Source organism: Melospiza georgiana, chromosome 10 (genome assembly GCF_028018845.1).
Source record: "Melospiza georgiana isolate bMelGeo1 chromosome 10, bMelGeo1.pri, whole genome shotgun sequence".
Classification (NCBI taxonomy): domain Eukaryota; kingdom Metazoa; phylum Chordata; class Aves; order Passeriformes; family Passerellidae; genus Melospiza; species Melospiza georgiana.
The window spans coordinates 1,152,149-1,174,747 of record NC_080439.1 but is presented as its reverse complement, the minus strand read 5'-3'; the positions used below and the strand labels follow the sequence as shown (position 1 = coordinate 1,174,747).

Sequence of the window (22,599 nt, the reverse complement as noted above, 5' to 3'; positions counted from 1 at the left end):
TAGATGCACAAAATGCTTTTATTGTGTCCAAGCAGAATTCCAGTCAGACTGCATTTCTCATGTACAGCAGGAGTCATTTACACACACCACAGCTTCAAATACAGGAGGAGAGCACTCGGGTGTGGGGAGCTGCTCACCTGGCCCAGGTGAGTGCAGCAGGGGGAGTACAGGGGTCCTACAAATACTGTACAGAGCTGGGTCCCAGCAGGGACGGGAGAAATACAGACTGCAATCAGAGGAGCATGGTACAGAGCAAATCCTTGGGAAGGTACAATGTGGGCTTGAGCTGGGCAACTCCAGATGTGAATTCTTCCTGTCAACTCCTGTAAATGCTCACAAAAATCTGTTTAAAATGTGTCTGTGCATTTACTGATCCCCGGTTCCAAAGCAAGTGGAAGCAGGTGTAGCCTTTTGGAGTACGTACCTGATTGTTCCTGCAGCTCTCAGCAGCTATATATTGTATATATTTATAGTATCTAGATCCTTAAAAGCTCCTGAATATTGAAATTTGCAGTAGCTCTGTCTACAAGCAGGCAGAAGTAGAGGCAGGTTTCTATAGATGCAAAACCCAATATTTAATCATGGCTTTCTTGGCTTAAGGTTTATGGAGAGTAGAACTTTGCAGAGCTGTCGTGCTCAGTAACCTGACATGCGTGTTTGGGCTTCCTAGCACTGCTCCAGGAGCACTCCACAGCTGGAACAGCTGGAACATTAGGAGCTGAACTATCTAATTGCTAACTAGTTCTCTGTCTCACATCCTTTTATTCAACTACAAAGAAATCCTAGAGCTTATATTCAGCATAGAAAAGCAAAGTTTGAGCTTGCCCCTTCCATCTGTTAACCTGAAGAAACTTTATAGTTGAGATTTCCCAAACATGGTTTTATTAAAACCTGAAGTTGTATCTGGCTTTTCTTCATTGAAAAAATAGATCTGTACATCCTTCTTTAATTACCAAGTACCTGAAGGTTATAAATTATTTCTTTTTTTTTTTTTTTTTTTTTTTTTTGCTTTACAAGTGTTTGTCACAGCACAAGCATGAGGTGCAAAGAGTAAAGTAAAAATTAATGAACTCGGTCAAGAAGGTAAGAAAATACAAGGTTATTCCTGGTTAGAAGAGAGATCAACTGTGCTTTTAAATTCACTGCAGAGTAGTAGCAAGAGCACACATCTCGAAGGATCCAGTGACAGTAGACACCGAGCAGCAAGTGCTGAATGATTCTCATGAGAGTAATTCAGGGCTGTACTGGAGTACAGAGCACTTCTAAACCATGCAGTCCAGGAAATTCATGCATTGCATTAGGATCTGTAGTCCTTCTTGCTGTAGGGCTTGTTGCCCAGGATATTATCTATTTCATTTACAATATGGGATGTCATCTTTGGAAGGACCTGGGGTGGAAGAAAGCGATGCTTAATCCAGATAGTTCCAAAATGAAACCTAGATTTTATCAAAGTACATTTCCTCTGGGCTTTTTGTGTGACAGATATTAAACATTCATCTAGTAACTTTCTCCCTTAAAGGAAAAACCTCTGGAAGATCTTTACTCAGTGAGAGAATCACAGCAAAGCCTCTCAGCTTTGTGTGTGGAATATTGCACTGGGACACGAGCTGGTGGCAAGGACTGCAGAGGCAGCTCTGACTGGGGAAAAACCACAGGGAATAACTGAGGTGGGTGCAGGTGACATGTGACAGCACAGGATCTGTCACAACAAGCCCTGGACTCGCTTGCATTTTCAGGTGCATGAAAGCTGCTGGTGCCACCCTTGTGTCACTGGACATGTCTACAATGCCCCAAAAGGTGCTAAGCCATGGTGACAGCAGGATGGGCCTGATGAGGGTGCATGAATGGAGCTGAGAGACAGAATCCCAAGTAGCCCTGTGCTGAGAGAAGGGGGTGCTGAGGTCTGGGGGTGTCCCCCTGCAAGGAGGTGCCACCCCCTGCACTCACCTGGATGGCTCCGAGGTTCTCGATCAGCTGCTCGGGGTTGGAGGATCCCAGGAGCACAGAGCTCACCCCCTCATTCCTCAGGCACCATGCTGGGAACAAAGGCACAGGGTGGTCAGGACACAGGGGGGCTGACAGGGTTCTGTCCCTGGTGTTTGACAGAGCCTCTGTCTCTGCTCAATAATCTCATTTCTTTGTCTCTACCCGGGGGAAGATGCACTGATCAAACATCAAACCCCACAGATCTTCCAGGGTCCTGAGCTTGCTCCCTGCCCCAGCACTTCTCTGGCTGTGGGGGCTGTGGGATTCTCCCCGACACAAGGATTCACTGCAGGATGTTGAACCAGGGATCACCTTTCTGACAAATGTGGTATTTTCCAGCCTCAGCTCTCAGCAGCATAGAGATAACTATTAGGAAAAAACCCCAGAACTCTGCCAGCCCAGCACCACAAAGGTGATGGCTTCATGAGGAGAGGGATGTCCAGGGGAACAGGGAGGTGGGGATGGCCATCCTGGGGATGCCCATGACACTCTGACCCTGTCAGTCTCAGCCTGGTGCTGCTGCTGGAAACAATCCTGTTTTAATTAATTGCTGCCCAGAGAAGCTGTGGGTCCCCCTGCATCCCTGGGAGTGTCCCAGGGCAAGCTGGACAGGTTTGGAGCAACTGGGATAGTGGAACCCCATGGCAGGGGCTGGAACAAAATGGGCTTTAAATTCCTTTCTACCCCAAACCCCTGCAGGATCAGTAATTTTTCACAGATTTTAAACAACAAACTCATCTCCAGCTGCGGGCCCAGCCCAAACCACAGTGTAAAGAGAGCACATTCTGTGTGCTAGCCCCTGGCAGCTGTGAGGCACCCACCAACAGCCAGCTGTGGCAGCGTGCAGCCCAGGCGCTCGGCGATGGGGGACAGGTCCTTCAGCTTCCCCTGCTGCTTCCTGCCCTCCTCGCTGATGATCTTCTCCTTCAGCCACTGGTAGCACTGCAGGGCAATCACAGACACCAGGCTGTCAGCTTGCAGCCTCCAAAGTGGGGAGTTTAGGGCGATTTGTAATTATAATCTATAAATATCTATAAATAGCAGCACTTGAAAAGCCACGTCCAGCCCAGAAGGTCGTGGAGGCTGAGAACACAAAGCTGGCCTGCCCAAAGCAATTAGAGCAGGACCAGAATGTCTCCTGTTGTCCTCAGCTCTCTGGCTTTATTCTCACTCCAGAACCTGCAATCTCCCCAGTTTTCTTTCTGGACCCCATAACCCCCAATAAGAATAAAATCAGGATAATTGTGGAGAAACCACAATTAGTGGTGGTGACACCAGAATGCCAAAACCTGTTAGAGAGGGCAGCCCCCAGCAGCCCATGGGTGTTCAGGGGGTCTCTGGGGGGATACTGGGGGCTGAGCACCCCCATGGCCCAGGCTGGTACCCAGGGACACGATGTCCAAGCCTGTTGGACCTGCATGGTTCAGGGGCTGCAAGTGGCAGCAGCTGCCTCCATTCAGGGTTGGGCTCTGTGACCTTGGAGGTCCTTTCCAACCTTAAAATCCCAGGGTCAGCATCAGTGAGGAGCCCCACAGAGCCCCTGGCTCGTGGTGATGTCCCTCATGCAGGGTGGGGACAGCAGCCCCTGCAGCCCCAGAGCTGCCCAAGCCCCCCGAGCTCCCTGCGTGGGGCGCCTGGGCTGGTTCTAACCCAGATTCTGCTGCTCTTTGGAGTGTGGTTGCCAGAGAAACCGAGCTGATCCATGCAAGCAGGGCCCTCCTTCTCACGAGGGAGCCCTTTCTTTCCCCTTTGTTGTTTTCCTGCCCTGACAAAAGCAGCACCACTCAAAGGTGCCCCAGAAATACCTTGAGTGAAGCCCTTGAGCTTTCAGGGACCCCATTGCCGTATTTCCCTGAGATGATCCCACAGGCCAGGGGAGACCACGTCATTGCTCCCACCCCTGCAGAGGGAACACAAAAAGGGGGTTTGAGGGGAGTGGGACAGGTCAGAGCTGCAGCAAAAATACAGATTTCACTCAAAAACTAAACCAAGAGCAAACTGACTGCTTGTTTCTGTTGCCACAGGCAGCAATGCTCAGCTGGTCCTGCAGGAATGTGCTGCTGGTGCCCTGGAGGATTTATTTCACTTAATGGACCACGTGAATCTCAGAGGGCAAGGAGCAGCCAAGCCAATTAATACTTAATATGTTCATTAATGTACTTTAGTTATTAACAGATAATATTAAGCAATCCTTCATCAGAGGCACAGTAAGCTGGTTTTCCTTTAGAGTCACTATTAGACTGAGGCTTGGCTTTGTCACTGGTCCCACCTGGAGCCCCAGGCCATCCTGCCCTCCATTTCTCCCTGGGAATGCCCAGCAGGCTCAGCCTCACCGATTTTGTGGTACAGCTCTGGCAGCTGCACCTCCACCTTCTCCCTCTGGAACAGATGGTACTCGGCCTGCTCACACACGGGGGGGATCATGTTGAACTGCCTGGCCACGGAGTAGGCTTCCTGCAGGGGGAACCAGGGAGAAAACACCTCAGGAAATGGAAATGTCTGCAGGACACACCAGGCCACGTTCTGGGAGGGCACAGGAGACGGCCAAGGGAAGGGGGACCAGCAGGATGCTGCAATCTATCTAATGTCCCTGGTTTGGGACATTAGAGACCACCTCATTCCACCCCTGCCATGGCTGATATCAAACTGAAGGACTTGCCTTCAGTCAAACCAAAATGACACAAACCCAAACCAACCACCCAAACTCCCACACATCAGCCCATCTTCTCCTAATTAGCACTGGGCTCATTCTGAGACAGCCTTTTAAATGATTTCAGGTGGAAAGCCTGGATGGAGTGGAACCCAGCGTGCCCAGGGCTGCCATGCCATGACCTCTGTGGCCTTCACCATCACCTCCATGCTCCTCACCATGACCCCAGGCCCCTCACCACGATCTCCATGACCCCCAGGCCCCTCACCATGATTCCCACGGCCCCCAGGCTCCTCACCATGATCTCCATGGCCCCCAGGCCCCTCACCATGATCTCCATGGCCCCCAGGCCCCTCACCATGATTCCCACGGCCCCCAGGCCCCTCACCACGATCTCCATGGGCCCCAGGCCCCTCACCATGATTCCCACGGCCCCCAGGCTCCTCACCATGATCTCCATGGGCCCCAGGCCCCTCACCATGATCTCCACGGGCCCCAGGCCCCTCATGATGATCCCCAGGCCCCTCACCATGATCTCCATGGCCCCACCATGGCCCCCCGGCCCCTCACCATGACCTCCATGGCCCCCCAGCCCCTCACCACGATCTCCATGGCCCCCAGGCCCCTCACCATGATCTCCATGGCCCCACCATGGCCCCCCAGCCCCTCACCATGATCTCCATGGCCCCCAGGCCCCTCACCATGATCTCCATGGCCCCACCATGGCCCCCCAGCCCCTCACCATGATCTCCATGGCCCCCCAGCCCCTCACCATGATCTCCATGGCACCCACACCCCTCACCACGATCTTCACAGCCCCCAGGCCCGTCATGATGATCCCCAGGCCCCTCACCACGATCTCCATGGCCCCACCATGGCCCCCCGGCCCCTCACCATGATCTCCATGGCCCCCAGGCCCCTCACCATGATCTCCATGGCCCCACCACGGCCCCCCGGCCCCTCACCATGATCTCCATGGCGCTCCAGCGGGACGTGCCCCAGTACATGGCCATGCCCTGGTTGATCACGTGTGTCATGGCCCGCACGATTTCTGAAAAACAGCAAAAAAGGGAGAGTGAGAAGGGCCCAGAGGCCACATTTCCACCAATCCCACTCCCAAACACCCCACACTGACAGGCCTGAGCACGCTCCTGCCGTGCTCTCCTGCCCAGTTGTGGCTGGAAAAGCATTTTCAGTGCAAACACCGAGACACCGACCCTGCAACTGGGTAAAAACTGCTTTTCCCACCTGGCTCCTGCCTTCCACGGCCTTAGGAGGACATTTCCTTCAAAACAGAACACAAGAGGGCAGCACAGTGGAAAAATAAACTTCAAAATAAATTCCTTTTTTTTTAAAATTTGCTTCCTGAAAGCACATATCTGGGTCTGCCTCTTTTTACCAGGGACAAAGCTGCACGAATGGCTGATTGAACCCGACTGCACCAAGGGCTCTGTCACCCTCAGGTGTCCCCTCTGCACCACAGCAGTGCCATGGTCCCCGTTGATGTGCCCTGGTCCCCATGGCTGTGCCACCATCCCCATTGCTGTGCCATGGGCCCCACTGCTGTTCTCTGGGACATGGAAGCTTCCAAGGCCACACACACCTGCGCAGGATCCTGGATTTCACCCCTCAGAGCTCCCTGCCTGCCTGGGGGTGAAAAAACCCTCATGAACTTCAGTTTAAAGGAATCCCAGACTGGTTTGGATTGGAAGGGATGTTAAAACTAAAGGACCTTAAAGATCTTTTTCTCCCAAGCCCTGCTGTGGGCAGGGACACCTTCCACCTGACCAGAGCTCCAGAATTCCATTATGAGCAACTTCAAGCTGCTCCATCTGAATATTTAATCTAAAATTGTATTTCATTTCCTACCAGCATCAGGCTAAGCCTGTTGGTGATCCTTCCCTTCCTCCCTCCCTCCTCAGCAGCTTCTCCCTGGGTTTAGTTTGCTATTTTTGCCCCACCGCCATTTCAGAGTTTTGGAAAACATTTCGTCACACGCCTCTTACACATCTCAGCCCGGGGTTGTTTGCACTTCTCCAGCCTCTACTCCTTTCAAAAAAAAAAACCCCAAAGTCAACTCAGAAAATGTATATAAATAGACATGTATCTCCTTGTTGAGAGAGCCAGAGGACAGCGATAGGATTTGGGAAGGGCACGGGCCCACAGCTTTTGTCCTGCCAGCTGGATCCCAAATGGCAGCACTTAGAGCAGGAGTTGTTTGGTTTTTTTTTAACATAAATCAATGCTTCAAATCACAAATAACAGCCCCCGGCACCATAACAATAATAACTCTGGGGCAGGTTTAAGTTCCCTGGCAGGAATGCTGTCACCTTCCCTCCCTGTGCGTGGCTGTGGGCACCTGGCTCTGTGACACTGGGGACACCCCAGGGACCACAGGGACCCTCCTGTCCAGCTGCCCTGCTGGAAGAGCCCCTTGGGATGAAGAACAAGCCCTGCCTGCCCAGCTGGGGCATGAGATCTTCATCCCAAGGGAATTGTGGAGAGGATGGATCCATCCCACCAGCCGTACCCAGGGTCTCTGATCCAGGGGCTGGGCTGGCAGAGGGTGGCAGGGGATGGCAGGGACACTCACACTGAGCTGAGCCAGCCCCAGGGAGGGTGGGCAGCCCTCAGCCCTCACCCCCAGCCTGGCTCTGGGGCACAGGGGGCACAGCCAGACCCACGTGCCACGAGCTGCCCGAGGTGCTCCTCTCCAGCTGCTCCCTGCCTCCAACACTCACTGCTTTTACTATTGTAATTTGCTCAGAGACCTTTAAGAACATGAAATACATTTGGGGGGTTTAGGTTAAGCAGCTTTGCCAGGTGCCCTGAGGCCCACTGACTGGCAGCACAGAAATCCCCACGGATGCTCATCTGCTCCTTGCCCAGGGGAGCAGCAGAGCCTGGGCAGCCTGGGGAGAGGGAACTGCTCTGGCCGGGGTCACAGGAGGATCTGTGGAAGCAGCAGGCAGGGAAAACAAACAGCACATTCAGGTTTGGTTGGGCTGTGCCCCCCTGCTCTGGCTGCTCCAGCCTGACCCACAGGTGCTGCCACGAGCAGGGAACACTTCAAGGTCACCTTCTCCTTCAGGAGGGGCTGCCCCACCCTTGGCAGCGCCCAGGGCGGGCTGGGCAGGGCTTGGAGCAGCCTGGGGCAGTGGCAGGGAGCGGGATGAGCTCCAAGGTGCCTTCCTTGGCTCCCTGTGGGAGAAGCTGAGGCGTGTGGGGTGCTGAGCAGGATGGAGTGGCTCGGCAAGCAGCGCTGACAGATGGCCCAGCAGATGCTCTGGGATGGAAGTGCCTTGGTGGGTGAGCCATAAAAAAGGCAGGAAGAAGATGGGAAGTGTCTCCAGCATGCCATTCATAAGAGGAATGTCCCTTTTTTCACCCTGCTGCAGCCTCAGCCAGCGCCACAGCCTGTGCCTGGTGCCAGGGCTGGCACTGGGCTGTGGGATCAGCTGTGCCCTGGGCAGGGCAGCCCCTCCACGCTGCTCAGTGACAGCAGGGCGGGCACAGAGGGCACAGCTCCCTGCCAGACACAGCACAGAGCCTGCCCTGAGCTCAGCAGCTCCTGGGGTCCCAGGCTGGGCCCTGACCCTCATTGGGGGGCACCCATGGTGGCACAGCCCACGTCCAGCAAGGTGCCAGCACTCCTGACACGGAGCTCCAGCTCGGTTTGACTGCCATGGACCATCCACCACAGCTCCTGAGCCACCTGCCATGGACCATGCCTTGAATCCAGCCACAAACCCTCTCTGTCTGAAGGAACAGGGAAAGGAAATGCTCCAAACATTGAAAGGAAACTTCCATTTCCTTCCAAACCACACAAATTCATGGTGTGACAGGGTAAACATAGAAACCCTAAATAGTTTGGGAGGGACCTTAAAGGACACCTAATTCCAACCCCCTGCTGTGGGCAGGGACACCTTCCATGGACCTGCCTACCAAACTGAGATATTTCCCATTTAAGCTGCCCCACCTGAACAATTGATTCCAAATTGCCTTTCCTGCCCTCCTCAGTGTCAGCCCTCAGGCCAGGAGCAGGCACTGAGGGTTAACCCCTTCCAGAGCAGCCCCACCAACCTTCCATGGGGGTGTTGTTGTCCGGCCGGTTGGCGAAGACCACGTCCACATACTCCAGCTGCAGCCTCTGGAGAGAAGCCTTCAGCCCTGGGCACGGGAGAGCAGAGACAAGGACAGGCAGGGTCAGAGGGAGGCAGGGAACAGGGCCAGAATGGGAGCAGACACAGCTGGCTGTACTTCAATACGTGTATTTTTATATAGGCACAGGTTTATATCGATACACATGCTTAGGATGTGAGAGGGGGGCTGAATGATGCTGTCCCGCCTCCCTGCAGCCATCTGAGGAGGAAAGCACCACTCTGGCCACACACAGAGCCCCTCCTTCTCCACAATGTGCCTTATTCAGAGCTCCAGGACTGTGCTGACCAGCCCTGGTTACAGAGCTGTGCCTGCCAGCCTGGCAGAGGCACTGCCAGGGAGTTCAGTGCCCTGCAGGGAATTCAGTCTGCATTGTGTCACAGAGCCTCTCCTGCTCCAGCCCCAGCTCCTGAGGCCATGGCGGGCACTCCAGGGGTGCAGGGGGTGGCACTGGGCTGGGCTGGTGCCATGGGAGCAGGGAGAGCAGCAGGGAACAGGTGAAGCATCACCTGCCAGGTGAGCTGTGCCCTCCCACACTGCCCAGGGGCTTGGGCACAGCAAACCCCAGCCCTCTGCAGCTCAGCCCATAAATGTGCAGGTTTTCAGAGCCTTCCTGTGAGGATCTGATGGGAGATGGCATCAAACCCCTGCAGATATATTTATATATCCATGTATGAGTGTATGAGAGAGGGCGAGCAGAGGATGGGCATTTTATCCAGCTCAAAATTCAGCAAACATTTCCAGCCTGCTCTATTTTGACTCATTCTTCATGAACATTCATAAAAACATTTTGTTCTTGGGAAGATTTGTAGAAAATAACTGTTCAAAATCCTCTTCTCTCTCTCACGCACACAGATATATATAAATATATATAAAAATATAAAATATCTCTCATTGACCTTAACGTTGTTTGCTGGGTGTTCTGTGAAATTATTCCAACTCTTGCCAGTGCTTTTCTGCCATTTCATGAAGCAGCTCCTCAAGAAATGGAAAATGGCTGGGTCTGGAGTGCCTGTGACACATCTGCCACCTCCCTGAGCTCCTTCAGTGCCATCCCCTCACTGAAGCTTATTCAGATGAAAATCCAACAAAATGTTGCTCCAAGAAAAGCTTTCTGCAGCATTGCCTTACTGGGACAGTCCCAGGATCCTGCAAACACTCCAAGATCCCACTCTGCAGGGAATCCTGGATAAAACTTACCAGGAGCAGAAGGAGGAGGATGGAAGGAGCCAAAGCTGCACCCAGGGAGGGGCTGCTGACCCCCATTCATCCCACCTGAGCTGGGCACGGCCCTGGGGCTCCCATTTCCCAGGGGTGCAGCACAGACAGGGGGAGCTGTGCCCAGAGGATGCCATCCTACCTGAGCTGGGCACGGCCCTGGGGCTGCCATTTCCCAGGGGTGCAGCACAGACAGGGGGAGCTGTGCCCAGAGGATGCCATCCCTGAGCCCCAGCAGCAGGATCTGCACGTCCCATGGGGGCAGCAGGCACAAACAGGGGCACACATCCTCCCCTAGGCTGGCACTGCCCTGCTGGGGCCGGCACTGCCCTGCGATGCCCCTCCACGGGACAAGGTCCCAGGGGACACTGCTGCTCCAGGATGTGCCCCTCAGTCCCCAGGCACGGTTCTGTTCCTGTGCTGGGAGCTGAGCCTGGCTGAGCTGAGCCTGCAGAGCCAGCTCTGGGTCCAGCCCAGGCACACACGGCCAAGGCTTTGCTGTGGGCAAACAGAACACAGAGTTCCTGCTGTCCCCTCTCCTGCAGGGACACGGGGACAGGGACAAGGCAGAGCAGCAGGGAAGGGGAGGGGAGCAGGGATTGGGGTCAGGAGCCCCAGGAGGGGAGCAGGGATTGGGGTCAGGAACCCCAGAGGGGAGCAGGGATTGGGGTCAGGAACCCCAGAGGGGAGCAGGGATTGGGGTCAGGAACCCCAGGATGGGATGGGGAGCAGGGATTGGGGTCAGGAACCACAGGAGGGGAGCAGGGATTGGGGTCAGGAACCCCAGGATGGGATGGGGAGCAGGGACTGGGGTCAAGAACCCCAGAGGGGAGCAGGGACTGGGGTCAGGAACCCCAGAGGGGAGCAGGGATTGGGGTCAGGAGCCCCAGGATGGGATGGAGAGCAGGGATTGGGGTCAGGAGCCCCAGGATGGGATGCAGCCAGGTGAGGGAATGGGCAGCAGAACTGAGCCCTTGGGGAGCAGCAGCACCAGGAGCAGAGCTCAGCCATGCCAATGGAGCCTGGCAGCCCTCCAGAGACTATTTCTGCAGGCTGACATCATGCCACATCCTCATCCTCATCCCTCCAGCTCCACAGACAGCCCAGGCACCCCTGGCCACGTCTGGCCCCACGGGGTAGGGCTGGGGTGTGCAGAGAGCTACCCAAACCCAGCAGCCCCCATGGAGTGAGGGGCCTGCCAGTGCAATCCATTCACTGACATTTCTGAGGGAAGCCAAAACAATCCTTGGGGGCATTTTGGGCATTTCAGGATGAGTTTGGGAACTGCTCTGCATGGGACTGGCACAGGGGCAGTGGGATCAAACAGCCCCAGCCCATGGGAGAGAACTGGGATCCAACAGGACAGAGCCCAGCAGGGCAGCCCCAGCCCCTGGCAGACCCCAGCCCATGGAGAGCACTGGGATCAGCTGCACAGAGCCCCCCAGGGCAGCTCCAGCCCATGGAGAGCACTGGGATCAGCTGCACAGAGCCCCCCAGGGCAGCCCAGCCCAGCCCAGCCCAGGTACCTTCAATGATGTGTTTCCTGGAAAGGCCTCGCTCCGTCTCTGCCCTGCAAGGGAAAAACAGCAACAGCTGGCAGAGGTGCCAACAGCCCGGGAGCAATGAGCTGTGTTCTGGTTTAAACACCCCCAAAATTACAGAATCCCAGACTGCTTGGGCTGGGAGGGACCTTAAATCCCACCCAGTGCCACCCCTGCCATGGCAGGGACACCTCCCACTGTCCCAGGCTGCTCCAAACCCCAGTGCCCAGCCTGGCCTTGGGCACTGCCAGGGATGCAGGGGCAGCCCCAGCTGCTCTGGGAATCCCATCCCAGCCAGGAATTCCCAATTCCCAATGTCCCACCCATCCCTGCCCTCTGGCACTGGGAGCCATTCCCTGTGTGCTGTCCCTCCATCCCTGTCCCCAGTCCCTCTGCAGCTCTCCTGGAGCCCCTGCAGGCTCTGAGCTCCCCCTGGAATTCCTCCTCTCCAGGTGAGAAACTCCAACTCCTTAAAACACTTGGCAAAATAAACAGAAATGCAATGACAGCAGCAAAGCACCCCCAGGTGCCATTAACCTCCCCCGGCTGCAGGGCAGGGCCAGCAAACCCCAGGACAAGTGGCTGTCACACTTACTTGCCACCCCAGTACAGCTTTGTGGTTATCACCAAACTGGACCTCCTGCAAAAAGAACAGGAACACTCATATAATTTTTAAAAAAATAATAATAACAACAACCAAGGAGATGTTGCCCATCAGCAACTTGTAAAACCTGGGAGCATTGTTTCTGCTGGGGATGCTCAAACAGCCAAATCAGCTGTGAAATGCTGAGGACACTGACTCCAGTGCTGGTCTGGGGGAATTCCCTGCAAATGGAACTCTGGCAGGCAGGGAGAGCCCAGGAACTGCCAGGTGCCCAGGGAACAGCACCTCTGTGCCCAGGGCAGTGCCCCTCTGCAGTGGGGTGAGCAGCACAGGGGACACGAGCTCAGCTCCTTCAGAAGATGGAAAGTGAAATACCCTGAGGTGTTTTGGTAAAGAATGCCCATAAATAGTCAGGGCACGAGGAAATGGAATGAAGTCAGGGCAAGTTGGGATTGGACATTGTGATAGAAAGCAAAGGCGATCCAAATGAGATGACCAAACCCCCAGACACTGTAAACCACTAAATAAGCAGCACCCAGCCCTCTCTCCAGGGCCTGCAGTGCTGTTCCCTCCTGCCATCCTGCCCGTGCCTCTCACTGCCAGGCAGCACTCCCAGAGCTGTTAAACTCCAGTGTGAGACATCTGAATTAATCTGTAAACTCTACACGATATTAAATCAAAGATTTATCATCCTCCAGCTGCCTTGCTGCATAACCAGACATGTACAACACAATTTCCCCAGCTTTTATTGCACTTCATTTTATTTCCTCCACATCACCCAGAGTATTTCTTACCAGGTACTCACTCACCCCCCTAATCCCCTGGCTGGGTTTGGAGAGAGCCCTGCCAGACCCCCTCCAGCTGAACCCGCCTAGGACACACACACACACAGAGGAGGACTTTGAAGATTATGCAAATCTCTTAAAACCCACAACACATGCTAATGTGCATCCTCTAACGAGGTGTCAGCTCCTCCCGGCTGGCACAGCTCTGCCTCCTTACCCCAGCAGGGATGAGGTGCCACAGCCAGCCTCCCGCCCGGGAGGGCATCGCAGCCCCGAGGGTGGGGGACACCCCAAATCCCAGGGGAGCTGTGGCTGCTCCTGTGGGACCCCCAAGGGAAAGCCCCCAGATCAGAGGGAGTGCCATACTGTACCTCCAGCCCTTCTTCTTCAGGATGTTGCCCAGGATCACCTCGGCCCTGTGCAGAGAGAGCCCGGTGTGAGGGGGGCAGGGGGTGCTCAGTGCCCCCAGCCAGCCTGGCTGCAGCTGCCCCTGCCCTCCCTGGTGACAGTGACCCCAAATAGGGACAGATCCACCTGCCCTCCCTGGTGACAGTGTCCCAAACTGGGACAGGTCCACCTGCCCTCCCAGGTGACAGTGACCCCCAAACTGGGACTGATCCACCTGCCCTCCCTGGTGACAGTGTCCCCAAATTGGGACAGGTCCACCTGCCCTCCCTGGTGACAGTGTCCCAAACTGGGACAGGTCCACCTGCCCTCCCTGGTGACAGTGACCCCCAAACTGGGACAGATCCACCTGCCCTCCCTGGTGACAGTGTCCCAAATTGGGACTGATCCACCTGCCCTCCCTGGTGACAGTGACCCCAAGCTGTGACAGATCCACCTGCCCTCCCTGGTGACAGTGACCCCCAGGTGGGACAGATCCACCTGCCCTCCCTGGTGACAGTGACCCCCAAACTGGGACAGGTCCACCTGCCCTCCCTGGTGACAGTGACCCCAAATTGGGACAGATCCACCTGCCCTCCCTGGTGACAGTGACCCCAAATTGGGACAGATCCACCTGCCCTCCCTGGTGACAGTGTCCCAAACTGGGACAGGTCCACCTGCCCTCCCTGGTGACAGTGACCCCCAGGTGGGACAGATCCACCTGCCCTCCCTGGTGACAGTGACCCCAAATTGGGACAGATCCACCTGCCCTCCCTCGTGACAGTGACCCCCAAACTGGGACAGATCCATCTGCCCTCCCTGGTGACAGTGTCCCAAACTGGGACTGATCCACCTGCCCTCCCTGGTGACAGTGACCCCCAGGTGGGACAGATCCACCTGCCCTCCCTGGTGACAGTGACCCCAAATAGGGACAGGTCCATCCAGCACAGAGCCTCTTGTCCCCCCCTGCCCCTGCCCAGGTCCCCTGAGCCTGGGCTGGTCCCTCTGCAGGACACGATGTCCCGGCCCAGCTGGGAGCCCTGTGGGTCACCCCAGCCCCATTTAGCACGGGTGGTGTCCCCCATCCCATGGGTGATGTCCTCCATCCCGTGGGTGATGTCCCCCCATCCCACAGTGTCTCTGAGAGCAGCCAGAGTGGCTCACCCCGGGATTCCTGCCCGGATCTGTCACAGCCCCAGGCACCCAGCACCACTGAGATCCACACCCCCTTCCCGTTTGTTCAGGGTACTGGTCTCCCTGTGCCAGCACCAGGGGTGCTCTCCAGCCTTTGCTGGGTACAAGAGCCTTTGGGTAAATTGTTTGGGTTTATTTGATGGGTATCCCAAATACAGAGGCTCTCCTGTCCCACTTGGGGACAAAGAGGCTTTCCAAGGACATCCAGAGCCCAGCACATCAGAGGGGGAGCAGAGAGCCCAGGTGCAGCTCTGCCAGCCCTTCTGGGCACACCTGCCCTGGGGCAGCCCTGTCCCAGCCCCTCCCGGGCACACCCTGCCCAGCCCTGCCCAGGTGTGGCTGTGCCCAGGTGCAGCTCTGTGCCAGCCCCCGGGCACACCCTGCCCAGGTGTGGCTGTGCCCAGGTGCAGCTCTGTGCCAGCCCCCGGGCACACCCTGCCCAGCCCTGCCCAGGTGCAGCCCTGTGCCAGCCCCTGGGCACACCCTGCCCAGCCCTGCCCAGGTGTGGCTGTGCCCAGGGGCAGCCCTGTGCCAGCCCCCGGGCACACCCTGCCCCGGGCACTCACTTGCCGGCCGCGTACACCTCGGCCGTGTCGAAGAGGTTCACGCCGCTCTCGTAGGCGATGGTCATCAGCTGCTCGGCCACCTGGGGAGCACGGGGACAGCAGGTGACACCACGCCCAGCAGGGAGAGCCCCACAGATCCTGCCCAGGGACACCCCAGCAGGGAGGGATTGAGGGACCCCAGAACACGGATTTACATCAACCCCCCCGGAGCCAGCGCGGCAGGAACTCGTCTCCCCTCGCAGGAGCTTCCCTTCGGGAAGGCAGCAGGAATTTAGCAGGGTTCCAGAGATGCTCTGCAGTGCTGCAGGGTTTAGCACAGAACTGGAGGGGTTAATGTTCCTCTGCCTGCCCATCCTGCAGCTCCCCAGAGATGCCGTGGGGTGGGGAAATGCCTGAAGGGCATTTGTGGAGCGCAGGGGAGTCCTGGGGCTCCTGCTGCTCCCGGGACATGAAGGTTCAGGCTCAGCATCCCAAGGACAGGGCTGTGCTTCTGTCCTGCTTTTCCATGGAATTTGTCCTGCTTTGCATGGAATTACGGTGAGCAAGGGGCGCAGGAGGACCAGAGAGCAAAGTGGACATCAAAACTGGCCTTGACTGAGCATCACTGACCAGCCATCATCCCACAGGGCCATGAGATGGGACCAAAACTGGGGAGCCATTGGGACCAAAACTGGGGGAATCCATGGGACCAAAGCTGGGGGATCTACAGGGACCAAAGCTGGGGGAATCCACGGGACCAAAGCTGGGGGATCTATAGGGATCAAAGCTGGGGGATCCATGGGACCAAAGCCAGGGGAGCCACCAGGACCAAAGCCAGGGATGCACCGGGACCAAACTGGGGCTCCATGGGATCAAAGCTGGGAATCCACTGGGACCAAAGCTGGAAGATCCACAAGATCAAAGCCAGGGATCCACGGGATCAAAGCCAGGAGATCCACAGGGATCAAAGCCAGGAGATCCAGAAGAAGCAGCAATACCATGACAGATGGAGTGAATTTTAAGGAAAAGCCCTTGGAATGGAGGCCCCTGGGCTCTCTCCCTCACGCCAGAGCTGTTTTGGGGCTGTTCCACACCCGGGGCAGGCAGCTGCTGTCCCTGGGGCGCTCACATCTGGGACACCTGGGCTGCAGAGGAGCCCACGTGCAGCCAGGGCGCCAGGGGGGATTCCCTGCATCAGGAGCCATCTGCTCCAGGGACAAGCACGGAGCAAACCCAAGCTCATTTTCAGTTGTTTCAGCTTGTTATGTCAAAAATAAATCACCTTTGTAAGGCCAGCCGTGACTGTATTTAGGATCGCTGCCCGTTATGTCCACACACAGAAATAGTTCCCAATCCCAGTGCAGGAGCCCAGGGGAAGGAGGGGACATCGCTGGGGACAGCACAGGACAGGAGATGGCCCTGAGGGGTGGATGGGGCTGCTGAGAGTCCATCTCTGGAAATGTCAGGCTCATCAGGAGGTTGTGGCAGAGCTCTGGGTACTGACTCCCTGCTGTCTCTCTGTGCAGGAAGGCTCCAGGAGCCACAATTTCTTTTAGAAATGAAATTAAAAACACCCCCAGAGTGTGGTTTGTTCCATGCACTCACCTCATCTGAGATCTGACCTCCAAAAGTGACCCAGGTCCCTGGAAAAAGCAAAATAATCTGTTACTACAAGAGGGTTTCCACATCAAAAATGAGACTTCATCAGAATTCCCTTTGGGATTGAATGGGTTTTAGATGGGGTGGGCTGGCTCCGGGGGTGGTGCAGCCCCAAGAGAGCTCCTGCAGCCAGGCAGGACAGGGCACCTGCTCCCAGCATGGGACTGGCACAGGCAGCTGCCCAGGGCATGCTCCAAAATACAGAGCTGGATTCAAATCATGGGATGGTTTGGGTTGGAAGGACCTTAAATCCCATCCAGAACCTCCCACTGTCCCAGGCTGCTCCAGCCCTGTCCAGCCTGGCCTGGGACCCTTCCAGGCCCTGGAATCTGAAGCTCTTTCCTAACCAGAAATCATTTTCCAAAGCTTCAATTTGACAAATTGGAAAAAATCCGTGATGCTGCCGCAACGCATCATTTGGGGAATGAAACTCTCCTTAAATATGTACTTCAGCATTTAGCATCCTGAAAGGCAAAATTAGAATTTAAAAAAAATAAAAAAAAAAAAGAGACATAAAGAGAAATATTTCTTCTGACAGGACAGATTTCCAACCCACAGTGACTTTTCCCTGGGAGCTTTTCCATGAAGCCAATGTCCAGTGCCAGCCCTGCCCAAGGGCACTGCCTTCCCTAGGCTGGCTCCTAAAGCTGCTGCAGCTTAGGCTCAGTTGCTGGCTCTGCTCTATTATTAGGAAAACTTGGGGCATTATGTCTTTATGATCATCGCTTAATAAAAAAAAAATAATTAAAAAAAAAATCCTGTGGTGGAAGCAGCGTGTGGATTTAACCGGATCATAAATCAGTTTGGGTTGGAAGGGACCTTTAAAGGTCAGCTGGTCCAACCCCAAGGAATTCCCATAGGAACACGATTCCTGTATCTAGATTTTAAATGTATGATTTATTTTAGGAATACAGATCTCCTCAGGCAGTGGGGAAGAGGCAGCAGAGGGCTGGGCAGGCAGCAGCTCAGACACTTCTGATTCCCTGGGCTCAGCAGGGCTGTGCCACCCTGTGCCAACATCCCCCTGAGCCCAGCACTGCCCCTCCCCACCCCTGCAGAGCCCCACGGAAACCCAGGTGCCAAATTCAGCCGTTCCTGGGCTGCAGGGATGCATGGACGGATGCGTGGGGCAGAGCGCGCGTGGCTCTCCCAGCTCCCCAGACCTGAGAGCTCTCGCTGGCAGAGGGGCTCAGCCCCCAGCTGCGAATCCCAGAGAGGTTTCCCCAGCCCCAGAGGTGCCCCAGGCCAGGCTGGGAGCAGCGTGGGGCAGAGGGAGGTGTCCCTGCCAGGGCAGGGGGGCACTGGGCACCCCTTCCCACCCCTGGGACAGGACAGGGGCTGCAGGGCCAGGGCTGAGCTCCGATGCTGCCGAGGGACAGGAATTGCAGCTTCCCTGCCTGCCCGCGCTTGGGAAGGTGCAGAAGCTGCTCCCAGACCCTCATCAAAGAGGGATGGGGTCCCTGGGTGCCGGGACATGGACCCTGAGCAGGGTGGAAGGGCTGGGGCAGCTTTGATCAGCCCTGCTCAGAACACAGCCCCCCATCACCCCTGGCAGCAGCAGCTCGCTCCCTTTCCCTCAGAAAAAGGCCAGTCTGAATTTTTTAATACGTCAGGTTTCTCTCAGTGCAAATAAAGCTATTTAAAGATGCACAAAGTGTGAGCTCAAACTGCAACTCCTGACTTCCTGCAGAACAACCCGAGCTGGGAAAGCCAAGTTTGCCACAGATCAGAGATGAAATGGAAACTAAACAAATGAGCAAAGAGAACACATTTTCTGGCTAATTTTGTATTTTCTCTAGCTCTGTAAGGACAACGATAATGGGACAGGAGTACCCCTGCTGCACCTTGCTGGCTACAGAGCTCAGGAGAGGTATTTTCTCTGATTATTGGAGTTTAAATGCTCTGGTCCTGCACAACAAAGATAAAACTGAAACCTGTTTTCATTTCATCTTTAAGCTTCTTCATGCAGATAAAAAAAAAAAATAACCAAATGAAGCCTGATTTCCATGTTAAAGCTTCAGAGGTGTTATTTTTACAGGAATACATTAAAATGTGTTTGTACCAAAAAAAATGGGTTGAGACTGTTTATCTCAAAGTGATTTTTTTCCCCTTTTGCATAAGCAGCACACAGGTGCACAGGTGAGAGGGAAGAGGATTATTCATCCTCCCCACAGAGTGCACATCCTCTCAAAATTCACCTTGTGACACAAGGCACATCCCACTGAGTGACAATGTGCTCGGGGCCTGGGGCACAGGGAGAGCTCAAATCAGAATAACAGCTCCTGAAATGCAGGGAATAAATACCTGTGCTGCTGGGCAGCCCTGCCCGAGCCCCCAGCCCCAGCTGGGCACAGCAGCACCAGCAGGAGCACACGGGGGGGATTCCAAGGGGGTTTTTCCCCATCACTATCACAAAAGCAGGCAGGGATGTGAGTTTGGGCTCAGCAGGGTGAGCTGAGAGCACCGGGTGTGGCTGGGAAGGGAAGGGCTCTGCTCCAGGAGCCAGGAGCAGGGAGGGCACCCCCATCCAGGCACAGGCTGCTCCCCTCCCTCTGCACATTGAAAAAGGCAAAAAAAAGCACAAGGAGCATTTGGCATTTCAAACAACAGCCAAGGATGATTCACAACCTCAGCCAACACACTCATTTGGCAAGAAAAATATTCTGGAGAGAGGCATGTATTTTTTTTAAATTGCTGCTTTCCCCTGTCCAAGTGACTGTCTCTCTCTCACCCAGCCCAGCTCATGGCTTGGAAAGGCATCCCCTGCCCCAGGACAGACAGACTTCCACCGCTGCCCCTTGCCCATCACCTTCCTCCCTCCTGCCCTGAAAGGTTGCCCAAATGGATATGTTCACCTGCAGGGGGAATTCCTGCACAATTCCAGCTCTGGCTCCCAGTGCAGCCCGGCAGGGGCTGGTGCCAGAGCAGAGCCCACCTGAGCAGTGTCACAGAACCAGTGTCACCTGTGTCACCTGTGTCACCAGTGCAGGGGCAGGGCTGAGCCCCCACAGCCCCTGCTGCTGCTGGCAGGAACGGTGCCTGCGCCAAACCTCACCCCAGAGCCAGGACCAGGGGCACAGCAAAAAACCTGCCTGCCTCCAAAAAACCAAAACCTGCCCCTCTAGGCTCACCAAACACCCTTTCTGCAGCCAGCTATCACCTCCTGTCCATGGATCGGGACTAGGATGGCAGCTTTGTGCTGCTCCTTTCCCTGCTCATCACCTCTCTGCAGGTCAAGGTTTTCTCAAAACCTGAAGGAGCCCAGAGGCAGGGTCTGAGCTGCACAGGTGAAAACCGTGACCTGCCTTTCCCTGGAATCACAAGAACACTTTGGATCCAGCACCAAGCAGAGCCTGGCAGCAGCCCAGGGCCAGCCTGGCAGGCCCCTGAAAGGCTCACCTGGAACAAACTGATCCAGGCAGGAGGGGAAAGCTGAGCCCAGGCAGGAGGACAAAGCTCAGCCCAAACTGAGCAAGGCAGGAGGGGAAGGCTCAGCCCAAACTGAGCCAGGCAGGAGGACAAAGCTCAGCCCAAACTGATCCAGGCAGGAGGGCAAAGCTGAGCCCAAACTGATCCAGGCAGGAGGACAAAGCTCAGCCCAAACTGAGCCAGGCAGGAGGACAAAGCTGAGCCCAGGCAGGAGGACAAAGCTCAGCCCAAACTGAGCCAGGCAGGAGGACAAAGCTGAGCCCAAACTGAGCCAGGAAGGAGGGCAAAGCTGAGCCCAAACTGATCCAGGCAGGAGGGGAAGGCTCAGCCCAAACTGAGCCAGGAAGGAGGGCAAAGCTCAGCCCAAACTGATCCAGGCAGGAGGACAAAGCTGAGCCCAAACTGATCCAGGTAGGAGGACAAAGCTCAGCCCAAACTGAGCCAGGAAGGAGGGCAAAGCTGAGCCCAGGCAGGAGCAGGACCCAGCTCTGGGATGCTCCCAGGGAAGCTCATTCCTGGCTGAGCAATCCCAGCCCCACGGGAGCTCAGTGCCCCAGGGATGATGCTCAGCTCTGCTCTCAGGGCCCTCCCTGACAGCCCTGTGTAGCCATGATATTTTCTGAAAAATCCTTTCCTTAGGATTTTTCCTCCTGAGAAGCTCAGGGGCCTCAGGAACAGAATGCAAACAATGGTTATCTGCTGCTGTGGAGTGCAACAGGTGCATCTGGGATTGGTCTCATGTGGTTGTTTCTAATTAATGGCCAATCACAGCTGGCTTGGACTCTCTGTCTGAGCCACGAGCTTTTGTTATCATTCTTTTTTTTCTATTCTTAGCCAGCCTTCTGATGAAGTCCTTTCTTCTATTCTTTTAGTGTAGTTTCAATACAATATATATCATAAAATAATAAATCAGCCTTGTGAAGCATGGGGTCAGATCCTCGTCTCTCCCCTCACCCTCAGCCCCCTGAGAACACAGCCCTGCCAGCAGAGGAGCTCGTTCCCCCGAGGCAGGAGGAGCAGGGTGCCACCAAAGGGTCCCTGCTCCCAGCCCTGCCCACCTCGCATCTCTGCCCCCCTTCCCCTTCTCCTCCCGCAGGATGAAGCACTCTCCCACCTCGCTGAGATTTTGCAAGGCTTTTGAGGAAGACTGCTGAGCCTTCAGAAACTTCAGTGAGCCCTAAATTAGATTTTCATGCTGCAGAGAACACAGGGAAACACATTTATCTTTTGGGGAGCTGCAAGAGAGGAGGCATTTAGGAAAGTCAGATAAAGCAGAGCTGGGAGCAGACACCTGGAGGATGTGCAGAGGGACGAGTGGGAGGGTTTTAAACTGAAAGAGGGATTTGGATGGGATATTGGGGTGAAATGCTTCCCTGGGAGGGTGGGAAGGCCCTGGCACAGCTGTGGCTGCCCCTGGATCCCTGGCAGTGCCCAGGGCCAGGCTGGACACTGGGGCTGGAGCCCCTGGGGCAGTGGGAGGTGTCCCTGCCGTGGCAGGGAGAGACCAGGATGAGCTTTGAGGTCCCTCCAACCCAAGCCAAGCACCCAAAAGAAAAGGTGCTGTGCAGCAGGAGGAACACCTGCCCGCCCCAGGGAATGTGCATTTCTGCATTCTGGGGTGCAGGCTCCAGCTCCCTTCTCTCCCTGCACACAGGGCTCAGGGCTCCCTGTGCTGCAGCAGGAGGAGGGCCCAGCAGCCCCCCCAGCCCCTGCACAGCTGCACTCACAAAGGCTCAGTATATTTAGATGCTGCTGCAGTTCCACTTGAAATCAAAGAAAAGCTCTGCAAAATTGTTTTTTTCTTTTTTTTTTTTCTTTTCCTGCTGCTACTTCCTTCCCGTGGCTTTCTCCTCCACCACAGCAGCAGCACTTGGGGAAGCTGTGAGGCTGATAAATGAAACTGATAAATAAAGCCTCTGCACAGAGCAGACGAGTCCTTCCCAAGGCTGGGGCTATTTTAACCAGAAGAGCTCTTGGCAGAACAGGCCCTGCTTCTCCCACTTGTGCTACGGGGTGACTTTGACAGTTTGAACCCAGATGCCAAAGGGCTGAGAGCTGCCCTGGGAGGGTCCCTGGCAGGGATGATCAGGCAGAGCCCCCAGGACAGCAGCACCCCTCACCCTGGCAATGCTCACCCAGGCAGGTGACCCCCGGAATTTATCCCAAACGCCCTCTGCTCTCACAGCTTGTGCTCACCAAGCTCCTGGTTTCCAACAAACAGCCCCAAAGCCTTGCTTTTCTGTCTGAACAGCCCGAGCAGAATAATCTCAGAATCATGGAATGGGGTTTTTTTTAAGGTTTTAAGAACCTTAAAGCTCATCCATTCCACCCCTCCGCTGGGCATGGACACTGCCCAGTAGACCAGGTTGCTCTGACCGAGTAATAATAACAACAACACAATTGTTAAATAATAATATTGTTATTATAACTGGACTCCTCAAAG

At 55.4% G+C, this 22,599-nt stretch overlaps 1 protein-coding gene across 1 annotated transcript in view; it reads right to left on the bottom strand.

The window, feature by feature from the left end:
• Positions 1-22,599, bottom strand: part of KCNAB1 (potassium voltage-gated channel subfamily A regulatory beta subunit 1) — a 43,044-nt gene continuing 20,445 nt past the window's right edge. Inside the window, exons 3-14 of the mRNA XM_058031062.1 lie at positions 16,674-16,711; positions 15,090-15,169; positions 13,317-13,361; positions 12,152-12,196; positions 11,542-11,585; positions 8,720-8,806; positions 5,602-5,687; positions 4,320-4,440; positions 3,792-3,886; positions 2,808-2,928; positions 1,948-2,036; positions 1-1,387 (exon numbers count right to left, since the gene is read on the bottom strand). Coding sequence (XP_057887045.1) covers positions 1,298-1,387; positions 1,948-2,036; positions 2,808-2,928; positions 3,792-3,886; positions 4,320-4,440; positions 5,602-5,687; positions 8,720-8,806; positions 11,542-11,585; positions 12,152-12,196; positions 13,317-13,361; positions 15,090-15,169; positions 16,674-16,711 — 941 coding nt within the window. The 3' untranslated portion in view covers positions 1-1,297. The remainder of the gene's footprint in view (positions 1,388-1,947; positions 2,037-2,807; positions 2,929-3,791; positions 3,887-4,319; positions 4,441-5,601; positions 5,688-8,719; positions 8,807-11,541; positions 11,586-12,151; positions 12,197-13,316; positions 13,362-15,089; positions 15,170-16,673; positions 16,712-22,599) is intronic.